General features: G+C 39.9%; 2 protein-coding genes across 16 annotated transcripts in view; one reads left to right on the top strand and one right to left on the bottom strand.

Moving 5' to 3' along the window:
• The window catches only part of NBEA (neurobeachin), a 748,692-nt gene that overhangs the window by 507,136 nt on the left and 229,311 nt on the right, over positions 1-12,245 (top strand). For all 15 annotated transcript variants that reach the window (XM_075919184.1, XM_075919178.1, XM_075919179.1 and 12 more), the window contains one exon: positions 1,986-2,122. In XM_075919184.1, coding sequence (XP_075775299.1) covers positions 1,986-2,122 — 137 coding nt within the window. The remainder of the gene's footprint in view (positions 1-1,985; positions 2,123-12,245) is intronic.
• On the bottom strand, positions 4,177-6,174 carry MAB21L1 (mab-21 like 1). Its single transcript, XM_006134219.4, has one exon. The coding sequence runs from the start codon at positions 5,846-5,848 to the stop codon at positions 4,769-4,771; it is 1,080 nt and encodes a 359-aa protein (XP_006134281.1). The 5' UTR covers positions 5,849-6,174; the 3' UTR covers positions 4,177-4,768.

Raw genomic sequence — 12,245 nt, 5'->3', positions numbered from 1 at the left:
ATAAACACAAAGAAGAGGGGCCTAGGGAATAGAAACCCAAATCCACTTGTAATCGTACAACAGAATCGGGCATAATTACTTGAGCAACCTAGATTAAGATTGATGAGCCTTTAAAGCGCCGTTGCAGATCGATCACCCTGCCCTTTGCAGAGAGGCCAGGTTTCCTAGCGGCGCGGGGCGGCGCGGCTGGGCTTGGCTCGCACAGCAGAATAACGGAGAGAAGATGGAGGCTAAAAGGGGACAGAAGCAAAGCAAACCCGCGGCATGTGATTCAGATCAGCTGACAGGAGTCAAGCTGCTACACTGGTTTGTTAGGAGATGGAAAACAATAAAATGAAGGAAAACTAGAGTTTGTATCAATATTATCTCGCCTGCCACACTGGGCGGCTGAAAGCTTGTCAGTGAAACAGTTGAGTTTTAGATTCCCTCTTGTTCACACAATAATCCGTGCCTGCCTGCTCATTTATTTTGCAAAGGAAATGACAATACGTTGTGCAGTAGAGTCTCAAACTTGGTGGTTCTCAAAGTATTAACAGCCTGACAGATGAGCTGATAGACGATTAAGTCGGACTAAGTGAGCAATGTGAAGCGTTGCCTACACGCTCTGATTGTAAAGTGTGTGTGTGTGTGTGTGTGTGTGTGTGTGTGTGTGTGTGTGTGTGTAGCATTGAGGGAGCAGGAGAAGGCTGTACCGGTGCCTATTAGCCTTGGTGCTGTTGTGCAGAATAAGTCCAGAGCTTGCCATGGCCGTGCCAGTGTGCCGCAAGCCCACTCACCTAGAGCGTCTAGGCAGCGCCTGGGGATTGCAAGGGGAGAGGCGCATATAGCAGCCAGACGGTCACCTGCACGCGCCCCTGGTTCGTGGACCGCACATTCCAACGACATAAATACAACAAGGGTCGTTTTTACATTAGTTAGGGTGAATAGCCTTTTAAAGCTTTCTGTAAAATAGCTTGGTTTAACTGAATTTCCAAAATGTCGAGTACTCCTTTATTACTTATATTTCATGTGTCTAGAAATATAGATTTTCCTTGCAAGTTAGCTGTGGTCTGCAAGAGAGTTTTATAATTCATCTATTTTAGTTTAGAATAAGGGATCTTTCTAAGCAAGTTATCAGTTTAACGGCAGATTTATTGAATTCGGATGAAAGATCAGATGGGAGGATGGTCATCTGTAGTGCCCCTTTGTATTCAAGCAGGAATGATTTCCTAAAATTAAAACAATGCGCCATAAAGGCTGGCAGTTACAAATGACCCTACCCCCATCCCTCAATACACATATGGCTCGCAAAGAATTCTATTTTGTGCAAAAGGTTATGGTACAATTATTTTTAAAGTTCTTAGTGAAAAGACATTGAAATAAATATGATCTTGCTGGAAACCCATAACACATTGAGTGCTGCTTTTTGAGGCTTCACTAAAGTGACTTTTTTTTTTCTTTTGTGATGTCTTCTGATTTAAGCTGTAGCTCGGAGTTAACGCTAATGAAAGGCGTCTATAAAAGTACAGACTGCTGTATTTGCTTTTCCCAGGAAAGCGCAGATATCTAGAGATGAATCCCCAGACTTTGTGGAAACTATTAGCTTTTGGGACTCCCTTCGCATGAACCTCCTGACCCCGTTTATTGAGACCTATAAGTAACGTGTCAGTGCTACTTGCAGGCTTCTGTATCTAAACAGTGGTAGTGTTAATTATCAGAAGGTCAGGAAGGGAGAAGGAACCCGCTTCTAAGAGCAGTAATTTTTCATTCTAGCCCCCGTGAATTTTGGTTATTGATTCATCTCGGAGTCTCACTCTACAGCTCAGAAACTCTTGTCAGACTACTCATGAGGGAGCAGGGTGGTAAGCACTCGCAAGAAAGACATAAGGCAACTTACAAATGGACTTTATTAGGCGGATAGTTGGGTGCCTGCATTCAGTAAGGAATGGGGAAGGGTAGGCTGAAGTTACTACGGCCTGCCTGACGCCTCTGCCCTTGCTTTGCAGGCCCGGTGGTTCTCAGCACGCCGGCACAGCTCATCGCCCCTGTGGTAGTGGCCAAAGGTACTCTCTCCATCACTACCACGGAAATCTACTTTGAGGTGGATGAGGATGATCCCGCCTTCAAGAAGATTGACCCCAAAGTGAGTAGAGTGCGTTTCCTCGTTGCCTGGGTGTGTTTACATTAGACATGGTCTGAAAGCGATTTGTATGTTAAACACTGTCCGGAGAACATCCTCCGATGCGAAAGGTCCCCTCCTCCCCCAAACGCCTTACTCCTGTGGTCTTTCACTGTGTTTTATTAAAAAGCGAAATGTATTAATGATGGCAAATCCTCTATTACAGCGTGCACATTTTTAACAATCTTTCTCTGAATGCCTTTGTATGAACACGGGCAGATTTAGGAGTTAAGCCAATTGCTCTGAAATCCCTTGAGGTAACAGCGGTCCCAGACCGCGGTCCTCTAAGACACAATGATGGGCTTTGCTCTTGAAGTGGATTTTATAGAATCCCTTTATTCCAAGAACACGAGTTTCCAAATAGGAAAATACTTGCACGTTTTAATAAATGTTGTCTGTTCGAATACTGAAATTTAGTGTTCACTGTCTGAAAAGGAAAATGGCTATCATATGGGCCTGAACACAGCAGCTGATTCTTGGGAAATCTCTATTTTTTAAAAAAAATTAATATTACAAAACTCCTTGACATCTGCAAGAGAAGCAGATCTAACCAAGTTAAGAGCTATTCACATACATTTCTGTTTTACTGTTGAGAATAAAAAAATGAATTTAAATGGAGCATACATGTGGTGGGGATATTTGTTATAGGGATATATGTCATCTTTTTTTCCATGTGGTTTCTGCTTATTATTATTGCTTTATTCTCTATACAGTCACAAAACAGTTTTACAAGTTTCTTCGTGTAGGAGAGAAAAATACAGGAGATGCTTCTAAAAGTCATTCCTATATTTTTTTTGCAAAAAAAAATCATTTACTGTAAATGTGTTTCAATGATAACTTTTTAAAAATGCAGTTATCGTTTTTGAAAGCACGTGTGTTTTAATAAAGTGGGGTTTCTGTTGAGGAATAATGTCTGAAATTGAGAACGTCCTCGTCGGAATAAATATAAAAGATTATTACACAGTAACCATTATAACAGTTTCACTAACATCCACCCACTATGACTTCTTATAACGGGACATCACACCGGCAATAATTTTCTTGGTTCAGCACTTGTTGACTATTAAGTTTTTTACTAAATTATGTTCGTTGCTATTTTGAATCTGTGTTATGCATTTAAATCTTAAAATACTTCAAAGAAATATACATTCTGAATAATCGTGCTGGAGTATGAATAGACAGTTTGTAATAGCTTGCAACTGTATGAGTGTACACATGCTATTCTCCCCGGATGCCTTTGGAACGTCAGAGTTGATTTCTACATATGCAACTTGCAACCTTGTTACATCCATAGTGGATTTGTAGGTCGGAAGTTATATTGTTCTTCATTTTGCTGCTACTGGCTTGACCCCTTCACCTGTAAATGTTGCTTTTTTCTTTATTACTTACTTTCTCCAAAATATTGATTTTTGTCAGGAATTACTCATTGCTCATTCAGTTTCCTTTGCTTCAGTCCTATTTTTCTCCCTCAATACAGCTAAAAACCATGGAGAAACATTAATCTAGTACAGTGAATCTTTCAAAAGTAAATTTATTTTTGACACCTATAGAAAGTGTTGGTTACTCTGTTAATTACCACATTAAATTGTGGTGCATATGATACACCAATATTTTCTTTTCCCACGAAACTAATCAGTAGGAAAAGGGCTGCTCCCTTTAGCCATTGCACACTGGATTTAAGCAGGGTTCGACAAAAGGATGTGATTTGCAAAACATTGGCGTGATTTTCAAATAGAAAACTTAATCCAGTTTTGAAACGCTTAACAATATTTATTTTACTTCATTTATTAGCTTGTAATTAAATAAAATCAGCAACAGAAATTATAATCTAAATCACAAAAAGTCATTATCCAGTGTATTTCAAGTGCATTTTTCAAATATATAATTCCAATATTCAAGCGTTATTATATAAGCAGAATCCAAATTTCTTTTGAATATATTTAAATAACATTTCAAGTATATTTATGGAATGTTAGAAATAGAACAAGCAATATATATGAAACGGAAAATGTAAACTTTTAAGTTCAGACACTTCAAAAGACAATTAACAAAAGTACCATGATAAAATCTACCTTTTTAAATGGTATCTTCTTTAGCAGAAAATGTCCTGAAGTATCCGAAATGGCAATTTAACTTCTGTTCACCAAATCACAAAACACCAACATCCACAATTTCAAAGACAATGTGAGATCACAATATTTGATACAAATTAAAATGTACATTAAGGTTTTGTTCAGACGGCATATCCAAATAGCTTTTACTCACAGAAGAATTTACATAAAAATACCGGGTTTTTTTATAATCCATTGGTACCGTTTCTACGTAGAATTGTCACAATCATATTAAATTACAGCCGAATTTGTCTCCGGGTGTTAACATACATTTTTTTCAGAGGGAATTTCAAAACTGTGATGAAAACATGTCATAGTGTTTGCTCTTTTGTGTGTCTGCGTGTCTTTGTGTGTAAGAGAGAGAAAAGCCTAAGCAATATTCCTCTTAAAGAAAATATTAGCATTTTCGAGTGGAAATATTTTACTTTTTGAACAGGAAGTTTAAACTTTATCTGAAAATCAGAAGACTAATCAGTTAGGCCCATATTTTAACTGTCCTCTAAAGTTTTTCCAAACTTTTCGGATTGGTGAGTATTTCCCTAGCCAGACGCCAAGTTTGTTTGGCTGCGTTTTCCAGGGCTGAATGAGGTTTTCCTTGAAACAGGTCTAAATTAGGCAAGAAATAATGTGGGCACCTCCTGCATTGGAGACAGGAGATGAGTTGCAGTAAAATCCCGTTGAGTCGGTCGCCGAGGCAAGATTCGTCCCAGTCCGATTCCCGGGGATGCTTTTCACACTCGTATGAAACCAGAGTCTTCATGTGATAATTATTCAGGGGTTGTCCCGGCAGTTCCAGATGACGGTCCCGTAAGGTTTTGAGGATAGAGAGGCATTTCTTTCTGCAACCGCCCATCTGCAGTCTGTTCTCGGCTTCTGCGAACTGCAGCACCCAGGCATCACTCTCGGCTGAACTCTGCTTGCCTGCTAGCGAGTGGCACTCCTTAGATAAAAGGTTGAAACCTTCAGCTTTGACTTCTGCTACCCTGTTGGGTCCCGGCCAGGGGATGTGGGGAAGTGGCCAGTGGGCAGCACTCCTTGGCCAGATCCCTGTGCATTTAAAAGCCGGGGTGATTTGCACGACATATCTATCTCTGATTCTCAGTTTCACTTCACTCGTGTCAGCCACCATCTTTACCACGTCTCTGTAACTGCATTTATCCACGGCTTGGGCTACCAGAGTCTGAAATCTGGACCGGATTTTGCGAGCGGAAAGGTAACCAGATGCCGTGATGAACTCCACCCAAAGGGACATGCTCCTCTTGCGCCCGTCGCTTAACTTTAACACGGCGCAGCCCGGCAAAGAGCCGTCATCCACGAAGTTGAAAACTCCCATTTGGTTCAGATAAAGCACCACTTCAAACTCTGTGGGAGAAATGACTTCCAAACCCTCGTAGCGGTTGTCCATCTCGTTCAAAGAGCTGATGAAACGGGGCTCCTGCACCTCCACTTCCTTTAGCACGTCCGAAACCACTTTGCAGACTTCTCGGATAGTTTTGGCGATGGCGGCTTTCCTGGCTTGGCATTTCTCGTTGTAATATTTATTCAGATGATACACCAGCTTGGCCTGGGCCGCGATCATATTGGGGCAGAGATCCGGATTATATACCGGAGTCTCGCAGTAAGCTGTGGGATCCAATGCGGCTGCTAAGGCTGGAGCCAACTTCAGAGGAGAAACAGGCTGCAGCGCTCTGAAACGTAATAAATGTCTTTCAAAATACGATGTGGCTACTGCTCCTCAGATGCTCTCTTCCTGCCTTTTTAGATCTGCAGTCTCGAAGTGGGGCGCGATATTTTTCTTTCCTTTTTTTTTAAATGATCACTGAGTGAGCGCAAAGCATTGAGATCGGCACTTCCCGAGCAGCAATAAAAACAAAAGTTGAGCTGAGACACAGCAAGGCTTCCAGTAGTCAAAACAATAAACCCTCTCCGTATTTGTTTATGTTTTCCTGTAGTAATCACTGTGTGCGCGCAGGGTTGTTAATCAGATGGTGGAAAAAGTGCTGGGTGTCGGGGTGTGTGTGTGTGTGTGTGTGTGTGTGTGTGTGTGTGTCAGGAGAAGCTGGCTGTTGGTTAGTCTAAGAGCCCAGATGCTCTCGTGTGGAAATTATAAAGGCAGGGCCAGGCAGGCGGGCGGCCAATCGCCACTGGGCTCGTCACTGCAGCCTCCTTCAGCTCAAACCCGGCTAATTAATCCGTCTCTTGGCTATATATACTTGTATATATGTACACACAAACTAAAGGTAGGCGGCTGCTGGCAGAAAACCACCCAGGCCACCTATGCATTTGGAAATTGAGAAGAATCTCTCGCCTTTTGCTGTAACTTGAGGTGTATTGATGTTTTGAAAGGACTTGGCAAAAGTGCGATGTTCTGCGCTGAATCCCTGTTTGTCTCCTTGAGGCTGAAATGTGAATTCAGGTGTATTAACGGACATCCTTCAACTAGTGAGCTACGGGGGGAAGGGGGAAGAGGTTACTCTTTAAAGAACAGAGACGTAAATTCATTACCTCGTCCTTGGCATCAAATCATGATGTTCTTTTCTCCTGATAGTTGTCTGTAATTGCAGGTCAGAAGTTTTCCTCTCATGAATTGGCCAGTGTATAAGGCCATAGATTCTCGGCAATGTAGCGTTCGCAGGATCAAAATATTTCAACACCCCCCCTAATTAAATTGGTTTTTAAGGATATTCTGACGGGGTATAATCGATTTTAAGTTTATGCAGATATTGCATTCTCTTTGATGTATTTGTGTGTGTATATGAAAGTATGAAGGATATACCAGTTACTAAATGCATATAACAGTTTATTTTCGTATTCAGTCTAAGAAGTAGCAGATACTTAGTATAAATCTTACTTGCTCCTGCTTAGTTCATTTTTATATTCTGTATATATCTCCAATAGATTGCAAAGCTATATATGTTCAGATGCCTTTCTGAACATCGTTGTAAAATAAATATCTATTAATTCCCTTATGTGGACAGTTTATTTTACTGTGAACTCTATTTGCAAGCTGTTTTAATAAATGTGCACACGGGAGGGACATTAGCGAATGCAGACATGTTGGCAGACAACTAATCTGACAGTTTGGGTTTTCGTGTGTGTGATATATAATTAAACAAATTTCCCCTTCAGTATCTTAAGTGTCAGTAATCGGTCCTCCTATTTGCAAAGAGAGTGGAAGGAACATCTTTCTCAGAATCTTCCCTGCTTTGCTTCACGAAGAAACACAGTTCGCATTTATAGAGCACGCATTTTAAGAAATTTTAATTTGACTCCAATTTTTAAACGTACTGCCCCTTGAAATTATTTCCTAAGAAACTTCTATGGTCTGGTAGAGAGAGATGCCTTACGTGCTACTAACGTGTTCAAGTCACAAGCGTATTACTGCGGCAAAGTTTGTACCAAAGGTATAGTACAGTTTATTTTGTGCTTTGCTGTCTTGATGTAGCATTAATACAGACGGCTCTGTATTTCGATGACTATTAATCCATAGGCAGAATTTCATGGGCGTCTGTAACTTTCTATTCATGATTAAAATGAAACTAGGATTGTCTTCAGACGCCTAGCCCAGTTACTACCCGCACCAGCTCACCCTTCAGGAGTCCCCCCCCCCCCCCAATCGCGTCATAACGGAGCGAGGACGAAGAAAGGCTGCCCGCAGCAAGTTCCTGCTGTTTGTGTAAGGAGTAGCTCGTTTCCATATTCCTCAACTTTCTTCCCTTCATCCAAAGTGTCACGTCTAGGGGCCGAAACCCGGGCTGGTGAGGAGGCAGGCTCTGAACTCTGCTCAGCCGGCTGGGCGTTCTTGCCGGATTTAGCCATCTAGCTTGGGAGCAAAATGCTTTGCCCCGGTGCTCTCTCGACAACTGTGCTTTGAAAATAAGAAATCCCCCGGGGGCCTGACGCCGCGGCTCTTTGGACTGGGGGGGCGGGGACGCCGCTAGTTCCGCGAGTGGAGCTGCCGCCTGCTGCAGCCTAGGGAATGGGTCATCAGGTGCCCCGTTCATCCCTCACGCCCCCTGTTCTCGCTTCTCGTCTTCGGGCACACGGTCGCCTCTTTGCCCTACCCACTTACTTGGGCATGCCCCGGTCTAGTTCAGGGGGCAGGAGGTGCTTTCCGAGCCTCGCGCTCTCCTCCTGCCCTTCAGTTTCCCCGGTTCTGTATTAGCCTCTGTCCGCAGCGCTGACCCCGCCTGCACTGGTCCCGACAGAGCCAACTTTCATTAGCCAATCTAACTCTTAGCTCGGCGGGGCCAGGGGAGAGCACCCGCTACTACCGAGAGGGTCGTTGGCCCTGCACATGCTGCAATCCCCACCCCTGGTATTCGCTATAAAATCCCCAGGTGGTCAAGTGGCCCCGGCTGCACGGACCGAGGACCCACTTTGCTCAGGTCAGTCCCCAAGGCCCATCGGTTTGCTGGAGAGCTCGCGAGCCAGGGGCTGCAGGAGCCGGCACAGACACGCTTAGGGATGGGGGAGATGCCCAAATGCACCATTCTGCCTAATTCCCCCGAAGGCCCAAGTTGAGGACAGTGGCCAATCTGACTTGAATCAGACCGGGAGCGGGTCTGAAGTGTGAAACTGTAGGCAGGCTTTTAGCACGCAGGTGGTGCCTTTTAGCGCCTTTCAACCGTTTCTGGTACTGGTGGGGGAAAATACCCGGGTGCTAAGCTGCAAGGAAACTTACAGGCCAGGCCGACCTATTCCGACAAAGTGAAGTCAGCTCCCAGCGAATTTAGTAAGACAAATGAACTTGCTGAATTGTTTCATACTCCATCTCGTCCCCCCAACGGGCATCTGGATCTAACAATAACTAGCGCAAAAGAACACAAGCAGATATGTTCCCCACTGTTACTAAGTGACTGCCCCAAAAATATTTGTCCTGGGCAGCGTGGCACAGAGTGACTTATTTGAAACACGGGAAATGTAAAAATAATTCAGTTCGGGTTTTTTCACTGTCCACTCCATTAAAAACAAATCTAGTCCGTGGAATCTAGACGTCATCATTGTTTAAAACCGAAAGTTAAACACTTCAGACTAAGGGGATGGTCTTGGTCACTGCTGCTTTCTGGGGAGATGACACATGCTCCAAAGTTCTTACCTTTAATTTAGTTTGTTTGCCAACTAATTCCATTTAATTAAAGTTATATTATAGAGCAATATTTTTGCTATTTTGGAAAACAAAATAATTTCTTGAACTTTCAGGCCCATCTGCTAATTTTCTAATTGTTTAGTACAGTAATTAAAATAAAATTAAGATTAGATTCAGTAAAGATACATTTTAAAATATAATATAAAGGTTTATCCTAAAAGCAAGTGATCAATTTAGATAATTATGTTTAGTTGTTATATTTTGGTGATCACTGCAAATATATAAAAACACACAATTTCATATTACTTAAGTTTCATTTATTATTAAAGTCTGTCATTAATTTCAGCGCATCAGTTTTACATTTTATCCATTAATGAAGGAATGAGCCCTTTAATTTTTGGCATGGTAAAATCTTTTCATATTAGGAAAATTTTCTGAACATTTATTACCATTTGTTTACTTTGCAATCCTATATTTAAAATGAGGTGGTTTTAGTAAATAATAAAACTATGGAGTGGGTTTTTCTGTCACTTAGTTTCATTTTTATAGATAATAATTTATACTGGAAGAGTGAGATTAAATCATCTCATTAAAATGATTGATCTTTTTGATGTTAGGAGTTGGAGGCCTATGAAATAGAGGTAAGTTTTCCCAAATTACTGTTTTCTAGCTATTTTTTCCTAAGAGGAGGTAGGCCTAAGTAATTAGCACATCTGCATTTTACATTTAGACATTTCAAAATGCATTGCTTTAAGCAATCCGCTTATTAGTCAAAAAAGCTCAACTGAGTTGAAAAATGTGTGAATACAGGAATTCTGTTTTTCAGTAAAGCTAATTTGAAAATTTCAGGTGCCAGATCATAAATTTCAGCAATAGTGTTCTTTCATATGGAAAAAATGTATTGGTTAGCTAGAATATACAAGCACATATATTAAGTGCTTATGTTGATATTTCTTTGCATCTCTTTTTATATAGTAGTTGTGATTCTACTCACAACTGTTCATGAATGTAAAGTTTTATTTTTAATATCTGTTTATTGCTTTAGAGAAAGAGAAAGATTATGAATTTGAGTTTATTAAATTATTTATCCATGCTGCTGGAGTAGGTTTGAAGGCTGATTGAAAGTATCTGATTTCTTGGCTCTTAATATTTTTATATTCCCTGGCTGTTTTATCAGTATCATCCTGCCAGCCACAATAAATTTATTTTTTTACACTAGCGAAATTAAAGACCCACATTTTTAGAATGTTTGCTTTAGGTGTGTCACCTTATATAAAATCAGATAGGAAGAATCTTTTCTTGTAATAGAAGTTGAAGGAACTCTGTTTACTCAGCTTTTTGTTTGATTATGTACTGTTAACTTATTTTTCAAGCACAGAAATAAATAAAACAAAAGTAAATTTAAAAAGTAAAAAAGTTATGATTTTCCATAAGTTTCATGTTAGTGATATTAAAACTAATTATTATATAATATAGGTTTGAATACAGATATTTTCTCTTCAACTATATTAAATGGTCTTCAGTTTTGTGCAGAGTCTTATAATAATTTGAGATGAAAAATAATTAGAATTGAATACAAGCTATTAATTACAATTGTGATCACTAAAGAATCTTAAAAACACAATTTAATGTGTTATTTTCCTCACTAAAAATACATATTCAAAATTAATATAAATTATCATACCAATTTTGGATTTTGTCATCCTGCAAATTACAGAAGAAAATGTTAAAAATTTCCCTATTTTGTATGCTATTATGTAAAAACAACTGTTAATTTGTTTATCATTTCATATTTCAAGAGCAAACATACATTTTGCACACTGCAAGTTTTATTTTTAACTGGAAACTGCAGAAACTTTCATACAGGAAAAATACATTGCATTATTCATTTGGTTCACTACTATATCAGCTTCATCAAAACCAGACATTTCTTAGTACTCAGGATTTTATTTAAGCAATCCAACACTGATATTTTTAAAAGGTTTGCTACTTTAAGAATGCTCTTTTCTGCTGAACCCAGGGAGGAATCAGTAGGGATTAGCGCCTTTTAATCTACTACATCTGTAGAGGGTCATCCAACACTGCAGAATTCTCATTACTGTTTCATGCCGTATATGATTAAGCAACTGAAAGAATTCAACACTGACCTTGAGAATAAAGCTGTATGTGTTGGATGAGCAGTGTCCAATGACTGCATGTTTAATACAACCTCTCCTCTTGATAATTTATATTTCTGAAATTTACTGTGTGATTGAAGGACCAAAAGAGTAGGTAATGTAAATAAATCAAAATCAAAGTGCAGTAACATTGAAAATGTATAATTGTGTAAATTATGACATTATTCTGCTTGTGTATTCACAGTCTGTGATTTGATCATCTGTTAGTTGCTCGCTTATTTGGGTTAAGTGTTACAGGAACATAAATACCTTTGTCACTGGTATTTTGCAAAATCATTTTTACATTGGATAACAAAAATGAATTATTTGATTTTCATACGTGCTAAGAACCTGCAACTCTCTTGTAGAGGCCAATGGAAACTGCAGGTGCTCAACATTTCTAAATATCAGACAGTGCATTAACAGTCATTTTATCTCTTCACATACATTTTGTCATTGCCTGTGTTCATTGATATTTTTATCCGTCAATAATATGTGCAGACCAAGTCATTCTACCTGGAGAACCAACTTGTTCTTCTTCACCTTGTGATGTATAGGTCAACTATGGTCTGTGGTTCTCAATCTAAACTTAGGTATAAGAGTACATGTTTTACATATTTAAGTATAGCCTTGAGAAACTGGTAATTAATTGTAATATTTACTGCCTAGTGTCCACAAATTTTTCTCTCAGAATAATGCCAGTGCAGATGGATAAGTGAATTGGTCATGAA

Source organism: Pelodiscus sinensis, chromosome 1, assembly GCF_049634645.1.
Source record: "Pelodiscus sinensis isolate JC-2024 chromosome 1, ASM4963464v1, whole genome shotgun sequence".
Taxonomy (NCBI): domain Eukaryota; kingdom Metazoa; phylum Chordata; order Testudines; family Trionychidae; genus Pelodiscus; species Pelodiscus sinensis.
Note: the sequence above shows the minus strand (reverse complement) of the source record. Positions and strands in the feature narration are given on the sequence as shown.